General features: G+C 37.9%; 1 protein-coding gene across 1 annotated transcript in view; it reads left to right on the top strand.

The window, feature by feature from the left end:
* Lgr4 (leucine rich repeat containing G protein-coupled receptor 4) overlaps positions 1–19,902 on the top strand; it is a 70,465-nt gene that overhangs the window by 25,297 nt on the left and 25,266 nt on the right. The window contains exons 6-7 of the mRNA XM_015477726.2: positions 16,980–17,051; positions 18,270–18,341. Of these exons, the coding sequence (XP_015333212.2) occupies positions 16,980–17,051; positions 18,270–18,341 (144 nt within the window). The remainder of the gene's footprint in view (positions 1–16,979; positions 17,052–18,269; positions 18,342–19,902) is intronic.

Genomic DNA, 19,902 nt, shown 5'->3' with positions numbered 1-19,902 from the left:
CATGATGCAACAGACAGCTCTGACAGCATGCGAGCAGAGAGCAGGAAACTGATTATAGAGCCCCTTGGTCATTTGCAGGTGACCTTTGGGGACGAGGTTGAAGGCATGGGACATTGGCCAGCTCCCTGGGAGTACCTTTAAGTAGGTTTCTGAACTTGTCAGTTACACTTCACATTTTTAACAGTTTTCATTATGGAAAAAAAAAATTGGCTTGTTCTAATCTCCATTTTGTTGCTTTCTGAACATGTTTTTGAAGTCAATAATCAAAAGACACACTTCTGATTTTCAAAAAAGTTGGAAAGTATGTATTAGACTTTAAGAATCCTGGTGAAAAAACAAAATCAGACTTGGATCAAATTGATATAGGTTTTAGAGACCAAGTTAATGGAGGTAGTAAGGTGACAGTTTGGTACTAAGAACATCAGAAAGATGTAGCCCTGAAGGAATCTAAATTCATATTCAGATTGCATCATACAGTCCGGCTATTGAGTATCAGATCCAAGTTAGTGAATGTCTCCTGTCTTATCTTGGCTTCTCCCTTAGAACTGACAATAGGAACCAAATAAGATACATAGATTGTACTCCCTGTTTCTCACAGAGTATTGAAATAGCAGTTAAGGATTTTAAAAAGTTAAGGAGAATTTTTTCTTCCCACACTACTTAGTTGAACGTAATGCTTCCATAGGAAAAATTGGAACAGAGATTATTTGTTACTTACAGGTTTGTGAGCTGGGTCAAATTACTTAGCCTGTCTCTGCCGAGTTTCTTTGTTTATAAGGTGTGGATGATAATAATAATCCCTCCCTTATAGTATTCTGGTGAAGACAGAATGAATTAATGTATGTTAATTATTTAGGACAGTACATGATACAGAATGTTGTGTAAATGCTAGCTAATATTTATTTTATCATTTTAGAAATGCATTAAGAAAAACAGTGGAATATATATGAAATGCCATCTTTGGGCAACAGAATTAGATGTATTTTGTATTTTTGCCTTCTATAGTGAACATTAATTGCTTTGTAATAATGTTATTCTTGGTTAAATTTTTGAATAAAGTTAAAAAGGAGTGACCTGTCATTTGAAGCCTCCACTTTCACCCCCTAATCAAGCTTTATGATGCTTTCTCTCTTCCATTCTATTTCACATATATTTTTAGGCTTTAGGATTAGTCTCTTTTTACAGAAGTAATTATGTAGTAAAAGGGCACTAACAATTGGTTATTCAGCCATTGTAAAAACTCTGTGGGATGTGTGATGGACCAGACAGGGAATAGAGAAGTTCCTCTTATTCTGGATGGGGTTCACTGTGTGCAGACCACCTTTGTTGATACCTTTGATTGCTGGTTATCCTTTAAGGGATTTGCAGTGGGGACTTGGATATGGAGTCAGACCTGGCTAATCTCTGCATTGTGAAGTTCACATCTTGAATTTCATAAGATCTCAAATGACCAAGCATATGTCAACCTCATGAATTCTGTCAACCGAGACTTTTAATTGGAACCAAATTGAGTTGGATTACTAGTTCTTTGTAGCTAGGTCATGTTCTTTCTCTATCCTATCACAGTAACAAAGTCCATTAAGCCAAGTTGGTACACCTTCTCCAAATATGGTATTGAATTTCCAAAATAAATTTAGTTAGGAAAGCTGAGTAATATTTTTTAAAAATCCAAAATAATTTTTAATACTCTGGCAAAACTTTAAGCATTCAAAAGAATTTATTTTCCATATTAATATACACATGGTAAAAGTCTGTTTTTTTTCTTTATAAAACAGTGTAGTTGATTTTGACTTTCCCAGATGATGCTGCTATGACTATTGTAAAATTTCATAAACAGCATAACCATTTCATCCAGAAGTCATCTGGAAATCATTTAAGAGTGATTGTGAAGATGAATGTCCTGAAAAATGAGTGATTTGCTGAGGGCTTTTTTCCATGTTAGTTAATGAGGTTTTTTTTTTATAAAATGTGACTGAATTTGGCCAAATTGGATATAGGGACCTAGAATGCTTGGTGTTTGGGTTGGAATCACTTCTATCAGTATATAAGAAGTGTGTGTGTGTGTGTGTGTGTGTATGTGTATGTATGCGTGTGTGTGTATATGTATACTTTCAATAAACAGTGAATCCTACTTTCTGGCAGGTCTTGTGATAGGACCATGCTTGTGTCTGTATCCATGATACCTATCTGAAGAGTTGACAGCCTTCCTAGAGTGGCATTGTCCAATACCATGGCCACTGGCTACAGATCACTATTCAAATTTAGGTTTAGGATAATTAAGATCAAATAAAATTATATTTCTACCAAGCTGGGTATGTTGGTACATGCCTGTAATCCCAGCAACTGGAGAGGCTGGGGCAGGAGAATCACAAATTCAAAGCCAACCTCAAGGCCTTAAGAGCAGTTTAGCGAGCTCTTAAGTAACTTAGTGAGACCCTATCTCAAAAATACAAAAAAATTAAAAAGGTCCGGGAGGTAGCTCAATGGTAAAGGGTCCCTAGGTTAAATCTCTAGTTTAAAACACACACACACACACACACACACACACACACAGTTCCTTAGTTGAACCAGCCACATTTTACAAGGTTTTGTTTTCTGTTTTTGTTTGTTTGTTTGTTTTGTTTTTTTGGTTCTGAGGATGTAACCTAGGGCCTTGCATGTTCTAGGCAAGCATTCTACTAATAAGCCACATTCCCCAGCCTCAAACTAGCCACATTTCAAGTGGTCAATAGCAACCTGTGGTTAGTGGCTACTATATTAGCACAGATACAGATAATTTCCATCATGGCAGAAAGTTCTATTGGATAACCTTGATCTAATGTTAAGGGCAAGATGAAACTAACACTTTGTGCATCATGGTGAGGAGGTGTTGCAGGGCAAGCAGAAGCCTAAAGCACTATGTTTACTTGAGACTGTAGGATTTGGGAAAGGCTTCCCAGAATAGCTTCCGCTGAGTCTTGTAGACACAGGAATTAGCCAGATGAGTGTGGTGGTAAGGCTGCCCTGGGAAGAGCTCTAGCATGTGCAAAGGCATGGAGGTAGAAGTATAAGGACATATGAAGTGGCTTGTTAGGGCAGGACTGACAGGCAAATCTAGAGAAGTGTCAGGAGACGAGGCAGATCATGAAGGAGCTGAAAAGTTTAAACTCTAACCTGAAGGAATTTAATTTGATAGGATGAGACTACAATTTTTGCCTTGAATGACTGAATGCCATTTACTGAGACTGGGAACAGAGAGAGCCAATCTATTTGGAGCCCAGAGAATTCAATTTTATGAAAACATGGTGGTTAGTAGTAAGCGTGTAGAGCTTTAGTACATGAAAGTCCTTTTTCACAACCATGAGGAAAGTTGCTTTTGCAAAGACAGAGCTGAACTGTTTTAAGTTCATGTGCCTGATATTTCATTTTGCTGGAACAATGCTCTGAGAGAAATGCATTTATTTTTAGAGATGTGTATTTATTCTTAGGGAAATATTTCATCCAACTTTTTCAATGTATATGAGATATATTAGATAATATTGTTGTCAGTTTTATTTTCACATTTATTTTTGAAAGTTTTGTAGCTCAGAAATATTATCCAGTGATTCCCCCCCCACACACACACACACCCTGCCTTCTCTCTCTGGGAATATAAAAACAATAGATTCTGGCTATAAATGCAATACATGCAAAGTTCTAAAGTCTTGGGAAAGTCTCTGGATTTTTGTACCTCACTTCACTAGTTTTTATAATGAGACTCCTCACAGGACTACTTTAAAGAAGGTATGGAATGATATATGTAAAAATGCTTTGTGACCTTAAACATTTTCATGTGAGGGAAGGGAACTTTCACTAATTATTACAGACATGGCTATCTTTCTTCTTCTTGAAACATTTGGAGGAGAGGTGGTTTTGCCTCGGAGTAGGTCAATATAGGTATCTCTTATGGTAATGTGAAAGGAAAGCCAGGATTTTTGGAAGATATTCATTTTGCACTGGCAATATGTGTTGCATGATATGCTTTGACCACAAGTGTTTTGGTCTCTCCTTTAGACTTTTAAGGGCTTTGGTACCCATTTAAAGGGGCACGGCTGAAATATAATTGTAAAAGTGATTTAGTTAGAAACAGAGGAAGGAATACAAACCAGTTTTCCCTAGGCTGTCCTGAAAAGCCCTGTAGATACTACTGGGATGTGGCAATAGCAGTAGAAACCATGTCAGTTTGGCACTCGGTCAGTGATTGTTTAATACACTCTATGACTGGGATAATTCCATTTGTTTCAAAACATAATTTGGCTTTGGAAGACTTAACAATGCTGAAGTGAAACTTGGGTCTCTGAGCACAGAGTCAAGATTACTTTTCATTTTGGATCATCTTCAGGACAGTTCTAAGCAGTACAAAAGGGAGCTCGTAAATAATTCGAACATGGAAGTTATTTTTTGTTTTTGTGATATTGGAGATTGAACCCAGGGCCTTATGCCAGGCCAGTGCTTTACCATTGAGCTATATCCGCAGTCTTGTTCAGGGAGGTTTAAAATCAAATACAAGATATATGACCACAGAGAGGATTTTCATGTTCACATTTGTAAATCCATAATAATAAAGCCTATTTCATAGGAGCTTTGTGAGCATTAAAAGTACTATGATAAGTTTTTAGCACATAAAGCACTAATAAACTCTTAATAAATGTTGGCTGCCATTATACCTATTTTACCCTGAAGTAATTTCTCTGCCAGATTTGAACAATGTTAACTCTTAGCATTAGTTCAGGTAAAGACTATGAAAAAAAAGTTTTATGAATTTAAAATTAATTATTGTCAAATAGCCTTACTGGGTCAGTTTAGAGATGGAGAAGTAGCTGACTCATGTTCTCTTCTAATATTGTACCACCAAGCAATTGTCTTTGCATCCAAACTAGTTTGACTGACTTAACCTTTACTCCCTTGGTGAAGCCTTCTAGATAAACACCTGTTGACTGCTTAAATTTCTAAGAAAAAGCTAAATAGTTCCTCAGTTGCCCTGGTGATGTTTGACAGTTAAAAGTATTCTTTGGAAGCATTCTCTGGTTTCACTTTGTAGCCCTCTGGTAGGGTGACCGGTATTGGATATCTCTGCCCTTGCTGTTGGGATGTGCATAGTGAGGTCATGGAAAGATGTTCCTTGTCTGATTCACTCATTTCCCTATAGTGAGCCATTGGAGAGCTCTCAGATTAGAGTAAGGGAGAAATGGGAAGGCAGCTTGTACTAATTGGGTGCTGGATAGACCCTCCTAAAACATTGTTTTGTTGGTTTGGTTTTAGCCCATAAAACTCCTTAAGCTGTCCTTATTCCCATTTTACTGATGAGGAGAGCCCGAGTTTTTCCTCACTAAAGTTAAATTGCTTGCCCAAAGTCACAGAGTTCATTAATAATGGGGCCTGGTGTTCATCCTGGGTCTGACTGTGTTCCTGTGCATGTAGAGATTGAGGAAAGTCTAACTAGACCATTCATTAATTTGACAAACCTGTCAGGTAAAGCACTGTATTCAGTGTTGAATTAAATGAGGTTCTTGCCTTCAAGGGAGAGGAACAGTATATTCCAGCTAAGGGAGTTCAAAGGAGACGGGAAATTACTTCTAGCAAGAAAGATTAAAGAAGACCTCATCAAAGAGTTGGCATTTCTGGAGAGCCTTGAGGGGTGGTAGGAGTTATTCATAAGGAAATGTGCAAAGATGTGCAAAGGGGCATGAGCAAAGATAGGGAGACCGTCTGGGTAGTCAAAATATTAGATTTGGTTTGCTGTGTTGAGTCTTTGAAAGCAAGCTATGGGAAAGACCTGGAAAAGGAATTGGGGCCCAGACTCAGGACCTTTCTTGGCAGAATAATGAACTTTAAACTCTTGAGTGACGGTTGAAGTTTCTTGAGGTAGGAGATAACTTGATCAGATATGGCCTTCAATAAATGCAATCTCATAGGAGCTTGGCGTTGAAAGAGGGCCAACAGATAAATGAAGAAGCTAATAGCTGTAGTGCAAGGGAGAATTATGAGAGTCTGAATTAGGGCAGATGAGAGGCAATGAGCGGGAGGAAAGAATGCCAAAGGGTATATGGAAATAGGATTGAGAACCTATCTAAATAGGAAATAGGATTGTGACCTCAGTAACACTTAAGAGACTACTAGGAGTTTGGTGAAGCCTTGACAAGATTAGAGACAATACAGAAAGAGGAATTTTTTTCCAGAAAAGAAGAGACCAAATGTGGTTTTAAGTAGATTTGCTAAGTTTGAGTGTCATGTGGGCAGGGACTTCTGGAAATATAGGAATAGAATCCAGAAGAAAGATTAATGAACATAGATTATAGAATTAAGTATCATGGGCATGGATTTGGGAGTCTTTTATTTTGAGGTGATTACTGGAAACATTAAATTGACAAAGCTTGCCAAGGGAGAGAGGGTAGAAGAAAAGGGACGAAGGCCAAAGACAACTCCTTGGGAAGCACTTGAATCAGGGTGTGGGAAGAAGACCAAGTGCCAGAGGAGAACTAGGGCAGAACTCTGCCCCAGGAGCTCTGGGAGAAGAGCTTTGTTTCACAGAGGACTGAGGAATCTAAAGTGACATGCTGGAGAAAGATGCCTATGGCCAGGCATTGAAAAAAAGGTCTCGACTTCTTTAAATATTTTTAGGATCATTTCAGTAGGGTTGTGTGAGTAACTTGGTAGGGGGAAGAAATTTGTCAAGAAACAGATATTTAAAGACTGTTATTTGGAGAGTGGAGAAAGCTTTAGGAATTCACTGAGTTTAAGAGACAGAAACACAGCTGAGGCATAATAGAGGATTTCTTATTTCTTATAGACGTATAAGGTCCAGAGGTGGAGTTGAGTTCAAATGATACTGGATCTCAGGGTTTAAAAAAGTTAGGGGAGTTTTCTCATGTTCTTCGTTTCTTTACTTTGATTGTCTTTTTGCTTTATTCCCTTCTGTTGCAAATAGTTTGTCTCCTCATAGTAGGAAATATAACATTTAGAAGTACCAAGTACATCCTTGCATCTTGAGACCCAAAATTCATACCTTAAATATTCCTCCCTGCTTTTAGCAGAAAACTCCTTGTCAGACTCATGTTGGCCAAGTTTGCCCCCTCTGCCTGTCCTTGACCACTAAGAGAGCAAAAGAAACAAGAAGACATGTTGGGCAGAAAGAAAACCCACTAGACACTATTGACTGTGCACAACTGTGAAAAATGTTTGTTAAATTGGGTCATTCTGAAATGAACAAAGACTTGTTGAAGAATAGTTAAGTTTCATTAAAAGACTAGATAATACAAATTGTAAATAATGGTACCCAACTGGATACATAATTTTGTCCTATAGTGCTCAGCCCAACAGTGGAGGTTAATGAAAGATGTGATGTACTCAGAATTTAGGCTTGATAAATCAGAATTTAATAAGGGACTGGGGCAAATCAAGCAGGAGAATCGAGCAGTTCACTGTTAAAGTTTTTGACATGGTATTCAGAAAGTGTAGAGAGGCAAATAAAACCACAGTTTGTTGGTTCAGTTATTTATTTAATCAAGGCTGATTATTTGTTCTTTGGCTAAATATAATTGTTGTTATAAGTTAATGACAATGTACTTGATTTTCTACTAGCATGATTAGGTTTTCCAGCAAGGAAATAGGTCAAGTCATTTTTTTTCATATATTGTCCATTCTTTCTCAGGCTGTGCTTATTCTACACAATAGTTTATCTTTGACTTAGGGTTTGTTCATCATTTTCCTCTGTTTACTACTTATTAGTTTAGGCTGTATACATATTTCAAAGAAAATCATGTTGGAGATGGTGCGAGAAATGTTTGTATCACAGACACACTTGGCTTTCAAAAAATAATAATAAAATGCAAAAGTGCTTAATAAAAGCTTGGCTTATTTCTCAATATTATAAAGTTAATGGATGCTTAGTTTTAAAAATATGAATGTAGAAAGATATGGAAAAGAGAAGAAGGATAACCACCCCTTATCTCACCACTGAAAGAGAACCAAGGATGGCATTTTGTTGAATATTCTTCCAGACAGTCTGAGTACATGTACAATTTAAAAAATAGAATCTTCTCACATATACCACTTATGGTTTGTTTGTCATATTATAATGTTTCCATATTGGTAGATCTAAGTTTTATCATCATTTAATGAATATGTGGTATTTTATCATTTGGATGCTTCACATTTTATATAACCAATTTCTTACTGATCAATATTTGTTTATTATTATACACTTGATCTTAGCCAAAAGGCTAAGAAGTGATGTTTATTTTGTAATTATAAACAGCACTTTTACAAATATTTTTAACCTACTAGTATTTTTGTATTCATATTGTGTAGTTTTGGTTAACAGCTGAAGTGCTCTTCTCCTAAATTGTTCATTAGGATTAGATTTGACCCTTTATGGTGGAAAATTCCAAATAACAGTGGCTTAAACACACAAAGCTTTGTTTTATTTGCATATATATATGAAATCTGCAGCTTGGTGACCAGGAACTACTATTGTGTGTCACAAAGTCAGCAGAGATGTAGATTTTGATATTCTGCTCTGCAGTTCTTTATGTAGAGCTTCCATGTCCAGATCACTATATGACTGTCCATTGCAGCTGTAGCTGTCAAAACCCAATTCTCAGCAATAAGAGGGATAATGAAGGGAAGAAAGGGGGGTAGGGAATATTTCCCAGCAGCTAGCTTTAAAGAACCCATCTTGAACGTACCATATAATACTTGTGCTTACATCTCATTGATAGAACAGTCACATGGCATAATTAACAGGGGATGTTGGGAAATAGGACCATTGAGTGGGCATATTGTTGTCTGTACTGAAATTAAGGTTCTGTTGCTAGGTAAGAAAAGAAGAATGTTTATTGGTTAGGCAAATAATTAAGGAACTTTTAGCTTCAAGTAACAAAATGCAGTTCAAAGTGACTTGAATAGTAGGAAATGTATCATCTTGCATAACAAAGTAGTTGAACTGTTCTAGGGCTTATTCATGGAATGGCTTAGCCACATCATCTAGAACCCAAGTTTTCTCCTTCTTCCTTTTCTGCTGTCCCCAGTAAGTGCTGTATCATGTCTAGTGTCATTTCTCATAGTGTTTTCAGACAGGATAGTATCCAGAAGAAGAGGGGAGTTAGCTAGTTTAGGTTGTATACATATTTCAAAGAAAATCATGTCTCCTCATTTAGGAGGAAACTCTGATCTTTCCCCAAAATCCCCAGAAGACTTCTCTAGGATCATAGGTCTACCCAGAAACCAGTTACTGTAGTGAGACCACCATGATTGTTTAAAGCCAGTTGGTATTTATTCATGGAGCTGAGTCATGAGGAGGAGGGATATTTGAACAGACTCAAGTCTTCCAGAAAGGTGTGAATGAGTGATTAGTAGGTAACCAATCCTGTGTGCCACATTTTCTTTATACTGTTCACAGCTTACCCATTTTATACACTCTTCTTTGGTCTTTCTTTTCCAAATTCATCTTGTAGTCTCTTTAGTCCTTATTCCTTCTCACTGGATTGTTTGCCTTGTTATTTTGTGCTCCAGTGTGGACTTGGCTTCTTGAGTTCATTGACTTTTCTCTAAAGGCAATGCCTATTGTCACAGTTCTATATGACCTTGAGTGACAGTACATTTTTGTATGGTTACATTTTTTAACTTGAAATGGAAGGAGGGGTTAAGACAAAGGATTTCTTTTCATTTTGAATTTATTGATGCAAGAAACCTTATCAGCCTATATAAAAACTAAATTCCATTGAAGTTTATGATTAATGGATTGTCGTTATATAGGAGAAAGGAGCTGGGAGTGGTGGCTCACACTGTTAATCCCAGGGATCTGGAGGCTGTGGCAGGAGGATTGCAAATTCCAGGCCAGCCTCAGCAACTTAGTGAGACTGTCTGAAAATAAAACTTTTAAGAAAGGGCAGTGGGGTTGAGGGGCTACTGGAGATATGGCAGAATACCCCTAGATTTAGTCCCCAGTACCATAAAATGAATGAATGAATGAATGAGAAATATCCTGGGTAAGCTCAGTACTTCCTTTTTCATGCCTGTGACACTTGGCCTATGGTAGAAGCTCAATAAATATTTGTTAGTTGATGTTAGTTGTAAAGTGTTTTAAAGCTGTGACATATCATTTCCTCCTATGGGTGGATATTGCATGTGCTTATTGCCAGAGGGAAATGATTAGATTGTTAGGATGACTTTGCTCAGGAATTTTAACTATTGCCAGGGTTTTTTTTTTTTTTTATTCACTTCTAAAATAAAGTCTTCTATGGCTTACCATAATAGGAAGTGGGAGACACAAAGGCCAGTTGGTACAGGTGGAACTTTATATTTCTTTGAATTAAGTAAAGCTCTTTAATATATAGAAGAGTTCTAGATGGCCTGTATACCAAATTTTGGCAGGAACATTTTTTTTTTTTGTTTAGCATGAATACTTTAGTTTCTGTGCATTTAAATAGAAATATATAATATGGTACATATATGAAATAATCTCCCCCTTTTCTGCAAAGAAAGACTACCTTGGAAATAAATTTCCTTGATAAGGGTTTGTTAATACATGTATATTTTAAAAACATATTTCGTTTTCACATATACTTTCTTAAGAGTTGTATGGAGATGAAAAGGTTTTCTTGATATGCAAAGAAATAGGGTAAGAAAGAAAGATGTTGCTAGTTAATCCAGGTCCACTTTGATCTACTGTATCAGATGAGATTTCACCCCAGTAGGAAGAATGTCCAAAGGGAACTAGGATGGATGCTATTTAGTTTTTGGCCTTCTTTATTCACTAAGAAAATAACCACATTCTTTGTGCCTCTTAAAAAATCAGTGGTAGAAAAAATAACACAAAACAATGTTGTTCTACTTCTAGGACTTACATTATTTTATTTCTAGGATTTACATTAGAACTTTGGGTAAGCACTTAAAATAGAGAAACTATTCTTTTTCCTTATCTGTTAAAAAACAAGAGGAAAACCCAAAACCAACACACATACTTACACACACACACACACACACACACACATGCACATGTACATACAAAGAATGTATGATGATAAGCTTGCCAGGCTATGGCAACAGGATTGTTTTAAGGGTCAATATAATAGGATAATGAAAATGCAGATGCTAGGCAAATATTCATATTTTTATTATCTGTATTAATACAAATAACTCTAAATGGGAAGCAGTATACCTCTTGAAGTCTTTGTTTTTGGTATAGTTCTGAGCACACAGTAGGCCTTCCCATGTAAATTAGCATATGGCTTAGGATTTATAATAGAAGTACATGTTGTCATGCATTTTGCTCTTGAAAACAGTTACCAAATTTTTGGATCCTGATGATTTCAAAGTGTATTTAGCAAAATTACGTCACTCACCTCCTGTTAAATGCTTTCCTGTAGCCCTACTTGTCAGGTTCAGTTTGGGAACTGCCTTCTCTGAGGGAAGCATCGTCACGGGCTGGTGGTTGTGCCTGTTATGCTTTGCAGGTAGCATGACGCTGTGGCGATCCACCCACTTGAGGGAATTTAATGGCATCACAGAAGAGGCAGCCCAGACGTGTTTGGGTATGATCTATGATACTTTCATATGCATGGCTTCAAAGTAAGTGTAGAAAGAAACAGCCAGGGAGGAGAAGAGGACATTGCTGAGGGGTAGATAAATGTTGATTAGAGAGAAGGGCGGTGCCCAGAGTTCTTTTCAGTCAGGATTTGACAAAATAGCACAATGCCAATCCATCTTGTAGTCACCTCTGCAAAATGAAGGTGAGCACGCAGGGTGGATGGGAAACTGTATAACCTACTGCCAGCCTCTCCATAATGTGATAGGGAAGTTGTCAGCCTAGTAAAGCTCTCTATTGTTTGTGTGCAAGGCATGTCTCCTGCCTTCCTGTGGCCTGCCTTTGCCTCTCATCTGCCTTTTCCCAACTCAGTGCATACATCTAGTCAGTACTTATATTGTCTTCCTCACTCCCCTAATTCTTGGCTAGAATTCCAAACAAAAGGCTTCAATGAAATTTATGTAACAGACCAGGAAAAAAGAAAGAAAAAACAACCAAATTCAGATATGTCTCAGACTAGTAACCAGTTGGTTTATTCTCTGTTTTACCCTTGCCTCTTCTTTCAGTCACTCCATGGTGAAGAAATCACAGCCCTGTTGTGTGCATTTCATGAAGGTATTAGCTCTCTGACCCAGATTATCTTCTGAAATGTGGCTTACTCACTCATATCCACCAGTGACCAGTGTCCTGTGTTTAACCAGCACAGCTTCTGCTTTTTTCCTACAGGAGGGATGACCCATAGAGCATTTCATGTAGTGTATACCTTATACTACCTGAGGATATAATTGAAAATTCTTGCTCCTCAAAGAGCTTACCCTAGAAGGAATCCCTAATGTGAATCCATAGTTCTTATGAATAATAAACGTTCAGTTTCATACAGACATTATACACAGAGCTGCTTGTATCCTATTATGGTTCCCAATCTAGTGGGCCAGTGGTAATCTAGTGGATTCTACTCCCCTTTCCTCCACCCTTGCCTTCTCTCTTCTTTCTCTATCATTGCCCTCTTTGCTTCTGGGACTATTGTAACAAGCAGAGTAAAAAGGATTTGTGTTCAAGTAGACTGTGTCACCATCTGAAGTCCCATTAGAGTTGTTTCAATTCTGCATGATCATGTGCAGAGTACCAAGTGTTTTGAGATATTACTGTTGGATGTAGACTGGTGTTTCCATGTTTAATTCCTTCCTTACCTCTCCTTTAAAAAAAAAAAAAAATCCTTCCAGCATATGCTGAGGGAAAGTTGTTGCTCTAGCATTTGATACTTTAAAATCTAGTCCTAAGCAGAGTCCTAGTGAGAGTTGTCATGCCTGGACATCAGCGATCCTGTTCTCACCCTCCTGGCACCAGTTGTCTTTGGCAATGGGAAGGATGGCACTGTTGGTCTGTTGGGAATTTCTTCATAATTGCAGGTCAAAGGTCCTAAAGCATGGGCGTGTTTTGTTGGCTTAGGTCTGTGGGGTGAGGGCTATTGTTACTCAAACAAGGCTATTAACTTGCCCAAGTTCACTCTGCTCCACCTCTTCTCTCTGGGAATTAATTTCCCAATCTCTTAGAGACACCCCAGAGGCATCTCAGTTCAGGAGGAAGTTGACAGACAGTCACTCTCCAGAAAAGAACTGGAGTGATGGCTCTCCTACTCTTCCCCTGTGTGACTCTTGCTAAGTCACCTAGACTCTTGGATACTAAGGAAGCATGGTTGTTGTCATGAGATGATTAGAATGAGAGAAAGTCTATGTACCTTCTGTGCCTTATTGTGTCTGTAACCTACTGTGGGCTCATAGTTATTTTTTGTGTGTGTTTTTTCCCCCTTCCAAAGATTTTATGACTTTGTCCCTAATGCTGCTATTTATTCACTTTGCTCTTTCCTGGATCCAAACTTTTAGACATGAAACATCCCCACGGTCTACTATAAGAAGTACTGGCTCATAAAACAAACAAAATATTAACAAGGCTCTGGAGGTTGCAGTTGCTGAAGCTGCGGAACCCTTACCAAACTGCTGTTTATTATTCATGAAACACAGCAGTTTGGTAAGCTTAGGTAGATAAAGTCCGAAGGCTCCAGCATGTTATGTTTACCCTCATAAGAAAGTAATCAAAGTAGCGTGTCCTCTTGTGGAGCATTAGAGTTGGCTTGCATTTCAGGATAAGCCTCATGCAGAGAGCTCATTTTGTCATTTATATTAACGATAAGTAGAAGAGAAAGAGAATGCTTTTTGAAGTTACTTTAGTTTTCCCATGGTTTACAAGGGGGCAGAGATTTGGAGAAAGGAAGCAAATATTTTGGCTAATGTGGTTAAACAGTCTTTTTTGTTGACAAGTTTAGATAATCAGGTGTTCTGCATTTTGCCACTTCCTTTCTTACTTTATAAAATACTCTTTTTCATGAGCTCAGCACAATATGCTGAATCCTCAAGGAAAGCCTGCAGACATTAAAAACTATTAGAGACAAAAAGATAAGAATCCTGGAAAGCCTCAGTCTGTTTATAGTATTTCTTTTTGGCTGGACTCTAACATTTTAACACTGGTCTTTCTGACAACTAGGAGCAGCAGAGTCACATGACTACTTAGGGCCCTGAGAGAAGATGACTACTGCCTCCTAAGCCCCTTATGTTGTGATTTGGTCTTTTAAAATGAGACCTCTGTGTTATAGCTGGAAGCATTATCATTTGAATTTGATGAGTGAGCTTGGGGTGTAGAAATCTTGAGAATGCTTGTACTGGGCATGCACCAAGGTAGACTGCAGGATTCTGTGGCATTAACATAGTGAACATTTTCTAGGAAGAACTTCTGAGAAAGTGGTTTTTGCTGATGAGTTGACATTGATGGGTGTAGCAAATGTGTGAGATCCATGCCCTGTTCATGGAAGCCTTTGTACTTGGCCTGCAAGACTAATATATGCAAGGAACAACCAGTAGAAAGTAGCCTACCACCGGGTTCATTTATGCACTCCTAAGTATTTACAAATAAGGCATGCTTGTAAGAACTGACATTTTCAAGGAAAGTAGCATTGCAGTTGGGGATTTAAAGGTGAAAAATGAAGTTGCTAGGTGAAGTCGTTAAGAGGTATGGAGGTAAAGCTGGCTGGTTTAGAACCAAAAGGATTTTCCAAGGAGAACTTTTTACATGGAAGCACTGAACAGTTTCTTCAATCTCTTGTTTTATATACAGTGAACTCTGGGAGATACAAGGCCAAGAGACTTTTTAAAAAGTCAACTGAAGCAGGCTCAATGGTGCATACCTGTAATCCTAGTGGCTCTGGAAGCTGAGGCAGGAGGATCACTAGTTCAAAGCTAGCCTCAGCAAAAGTGAGGCACCGAGCAACTCAGTGAGACCCTGTCTCTCTATAAAATATAAAATAGGGCTGGGGATGTGGCTCAGTGGTCCAGTACCCCTGAGTTTAATCCCTGGTCCACCATCCCCCCAAAAAAAAGTCAACTGAGGCACAGTAGAACTTTTAAGAGTTTGAGCAATCAATAATTCATGAGAAAATATTTGATGGGTTTTGGTTAGGCAGTTGCCTTATAAGTTTGTTGGCTGCTCTTGATTGGTTGGACTTTAGGACTGTTTTTTGGGGTTTTGTTTATTTGTTTTGTTTTGTTTTAATGTAGGCATTTACAAGAAATAGTTCAAGTTTTGCTTATGTTTGCAAACTGAGGAAGGTTTTTGTCACTTAGGAAGGCTAACTGACTTTATTTGCTGATTCCTTGGGCCCACTCTCCTTTTTAATTTCATTAACATGGCAGATGGTATGAAGAAACGTATTGTGAAACCTCAATTATGAGAAGCCTTGAAAGGTATTGGGGAGCAAGACTGATCAAACTGTGTTACAGACATGTATGCCACAATGAAATTTACCACTCTATATAATTAGTATTCTTACACACACACACACACACACACACACCAGTATGAGGGTATGAAATATAGCACTCAGATGCTAGAATGTCCTATGAGAAACAAAGTGCATGGTGAGTCTAGGTAGTGAACCCTGTGCTTAACTTGCAGTGTTGCCTGAGAATTTGGCATTGTTATCCTTGTTCTTGAAGAAATCTTTCAGCATGTTTACATTTTTGATTTCTAAGTTGCTTCACTCCATCTCTCATCTTCAGTATATGCATCTATGCTAACGACTTTGTTAATGCTAGGGAAAAAGCAGTTTTTATCCTTCCTGAGGCTATTTGAGTTTTTACTGGGTCAAAGATTCAAGACAAAGAGAGTTTCAGACTTCATCCACTTCAAGTTTTAGGACTGGCAGAGGATCCTTCCTTGTGTTCGTAGTACAAGGGTGTGTGAGTGCAACAGATTGGAAAAGGGAACCTGAAGTCTAAGGAGACGATGTTGTATGCCTGGCCTCGAATTTGAAATTTTCCTGCCTCAGCCTCCCAAGTAGTGGGGATTACAGGCAGGCATCATCATGCCCTGCCCAAAGGAGGGATTTTAAAGGAGTACTTTGTGACTGTGTGGTCCCAAGATATGAAAGGAGAGAGTTTTTTGTTTTGTTTTGTTTTGTTTTAAAGTTGCTTAAAGTTGCTGTTACTGAATCTACCTGTTTGAGAAACTATCCTGACAGAACTAAGAAACTGAGAATCCTGTTTTTGATTATAGGGACATTCAACTATCCCTTTTAAATACATGCTTGGAAACCATTTTTTTTTTTTTTCATTTAACCTGTTTATAAGTGACTTAAGTGAGTTGCTGCACTGTTTCTGGCATTTTCTTCCTAAGGCCTTCTGTTCAACTTTTCTTCCTATTTCTCTGTCTGTGGCAATGAGAGGAAAAGTGAGTCTCTGTGAATTATGTGCTCAGATTTCTTACAAAAGGACCCAAAGAATTCCTGTCTTTCCTTACTCTACCCTTACCTCCACTGAAATTTGCCATTTCAAAAAATTTTTTTAAGAAAATATTTACTTGAAAACTATACATATAAGCCTTTATTTGGAAAGCCAAGCTTCCAACAAACTCATATTTTGCACAGAACCTGCTCCTTCGTTATGCTGAGATAACAGGCTGACTTTGCCTCCCGAAGGCATTCTTCCTTGACAGACTGGTTTGCTCTGATCTGTATAAACACTACTGCCTGCTGACTAGTAGTCTGTATTTATGAGGCCCTTGGAAAACACTGTGAGCTGCAGAGAGTGACCGTGAATAGCAAACTTAATTTGGCTTAATGTGTTTTGGCTTGCTTGACCTCACCAGAATAAAAATGTGCCTGCTTAAATTATTGCATTGGAAGTTTAAAAAAAGAATTCTAGAGACACTCATCTCATTGGAAGAATCTTGGGATCATTTTAGCAAAGGTTTAAGTCCATGTTTAATGTCAGATGACTTGAGAAATGTTTAACATAGAGCTTTAATCGCAGATTAGGTTATTGTGGTTTCTGAATTTTAAGTCTGAATTACTATTTTTTTCTTTTGCTACTTTTTTTTTTTCTAGACAATTGGCTGGCAACGACCTTTCTTTTATCCACCCAAAGGCCTTGTCTGGGTTGAAAGAACTCAAAGTTCTGTAAGTAATGCAATTTTAGAGTTTCACAGCTGGCTGTGTATTTTCTTTCTGCATAGTCAACATGCTTGGAGCTAGGTTAAGCACAGTTTCTTTTAGTTCAGGATTAAAAGATTTAAGTGTGGCCAATGGTTAGTATGGGAGGCTAGAGATTGATTTAGGCAAGTTTGAGTCTAGATAACGAGAAAGTTAAAACTCCAAACAATAGGTATTCTGACCTCTAGTATATTACAGTTGAATATTTGACTTTTTGTGCTGCTGATGTATTGAATCAAAATTTATGGGTAGGCTTCATTTCTACTTACTTTATAGCTACAAGATTTCTGAATTAGCCAACCTTAAAGGGAAAGGGATTTATAAGAATTTCAAATGTTAAAATCATTTTAGAGCTGAAGGAGTTGAGATACCCATGATTTATTGAGCCAGGAAGGGGATTAGGAAATAAATTCCTTACAGTGGTCAGGAGCTTGGAGTATGGCAGATTGAGAAACAGGTGAACTGACTACCCCCACTTCTCCCATTTTCCCTACAACCTTGCTGGTCAAGGTCACCAGGCCCCTGGTCCTGTGAGCTAAGAGGGTCCTTTCTCTCTTCTCTTCTGTGGTTATGATTCATGTCAGGCAGTCATTTTATTCATGTGACAGGAATGGTTTTAGGCAAAAATTAAAAAGGATTTTGTTTTCAGTATGGATAAATGCCTCTGATCTCCAGGCCCTGATTAAGGCTCTATTTCTGCCCGACCCCTATGGCACTGATAACATCTTTGGTAGTCCCTACATCAGGTTTTGCTCCTGTCCTGGCAAAATTGGCTTTTCCTAATGCTCATGTTTCTGGGCTCTGCTTTATTCCAGTTTGAAAGGCATTAGGGATACCATTGGGTTTGCTTATTACACCTCCCAATTAACTTGTTATACCTCCCAATTAACATTAACCATACCTAGGATGATGAACATTAACTAGGGTGCCTTTATTATCAGAAAGGAAAAAAAAAATCTCAGGAAATGTGGATTACCCTGCAGGACTATGTTAGGTAGGAGGTGGCTTGGGAAAGCAGCATTAAGTTTCATTTCTGGCTTTACAACAAATGCTTCTTGAAATTTTGCACTTCTCTTATACTGGGTGCTTTCTACCTCCACCCTGCTCCATTTGGTGCCGTTGGAAATATTTTTGAGAAAAAAATGGCTCCAATTTTTCTCATTCTAACTAAAAATTTTCTTCCAGAACTCTCCAGAATAACCAGTTGAAAACAGTACCTAGTGAAGCCATTCGAGGACTGAGTGCTTTGCAGTCTTTGTAAGTAATATTTTGGTTTTCTGCATTCCTGAATTATTAGGAAACCACTCTGGTTGTTAAATGTGTGAAGAACTGGAATCCCAAGGAAAGGGGAGATTTATCCTCTCCTCTGGGATAAAAATGGGTATGACCAGTTGCTGTTATGATGTTTTTATAATATCCTTGGTGAGGGAAAAGGAGGTGGTGTGGTTTACCTCCTTTCTTCTCACAGAGACTGAGAGAAAGCTGCTGGGTTTCCTTCCATGAACTGTGTGCATGGCTAGTGGTTGCATCTCTTTGGAACCAGAATTAAGTGTGTCTAGTGTTTTGTATCCTGATAGTCACAGTGACATTTCTGTCCCAGGTGGTAATGATCATCAGAACAAATTAATCATAGTTCTTTCCTGTGAACATACCAAATCCATGTTGATGTCGCTTAATTGCCTGAGCTGCCTCCTTTCCAGGTTTTTCTTTTTTGAAAAAAAAAAAAAAAAAAAGTTCAGTGTTTATGTGGCATGTTCTAGGTTTTAAGTCTTGTTTTTCCTTGTACAGGTACAAATTTTAAAAGCGTTTTCAAATAGCACTTTGTTATTTTTTTCATTCTTTATACATAAAACTTTTTTTTTATATAAATTGTAAGTGCTTTTCTTGCATGACCAGTAATGAGCAAATGACCATAGGGAGAACTTTAAATAACTTGTCCAGCATCACATAGCTTTTAGGGATGGAGTAGGGGTTCAAAACCAGATAAACCTGTTTCAGAATTCTAATTAATATGAACTTTTGAGATATTCTAGTAGCTAATGGGAGGTGAATATGAAAATAAAAATATGTACTAATAAAATATATGTTGTAAAAGTTAAACTTTAAATAGTATCTGTCATAAACAAGGAATATCCAGGGTATTGGCCATGTAATTTCTAGTTGAAATAGAAGTTTAAGATAGAGTATATTAAGTAGTTCACTTTACAAAAAAAGGCAAGAGGGTAAGTTCCAAATGGACTCTTAAAGTGAGTTTCTTTACAGAATAATTATTTTGCTGAGTCTATGCTCTCTTTTACCTCAGGCAGATATACAGAGAGGGAGCTATCTGATCTCCCACAGACCTGAATTTAAGCATTTTAAATAGTTTTTGTTTTCCTTTGCTTTTAAAAATTCATTGGGGGTTGGAGTACTGGGGTTTTGAACTCAGGGTCACCCAACCACTGAACCACATCCCCAGCTATCCGCCCCCCCATCCCCCACACTTTTTTTTTTTTTTTTTTTTTTTTTTTTTTANCCCGCCAATGTGCACAGGGCCGACCCCACCTCCCACAGCACTCTTTTTCTTCAAGAACACTTCTTTTCTTTTTCCCCCCCCCACTTTTTTTTTTTTTTTTTGTATTTTATTTATAGAGGAGCCTCGCCATTGCTGAGACTGGCTTTGAATGTGTGATCCTCCTGCCTCAGCCTCCCAGGCTGCTGGGTTTATGGCGCATGCCACTGTGCCTGGCTCCTTAAATTCATTTTATTTGAAACCTTTGCATGGAATTATAATTTCCCAGTACTTAATGATCTAATTCTCAATATTTGATCTAATTTG

The sequence above is a fragment of the Marmota marmota genome, unplaced genomic scaffold, assembly GCF_001458135.2.
Source record: "Marmota marmota marmota unplaced genomic scaffold, marMar, whole genome shotgun sequence".
NCBI lineage: Eukaryota > Metazoa > Chordata > Mammalia > Rodentia > Sciuridae > Marmota > Marmota marmota.
This window is presented reverse-complemented; position numbering and strand designations above follow the sequence as displayed.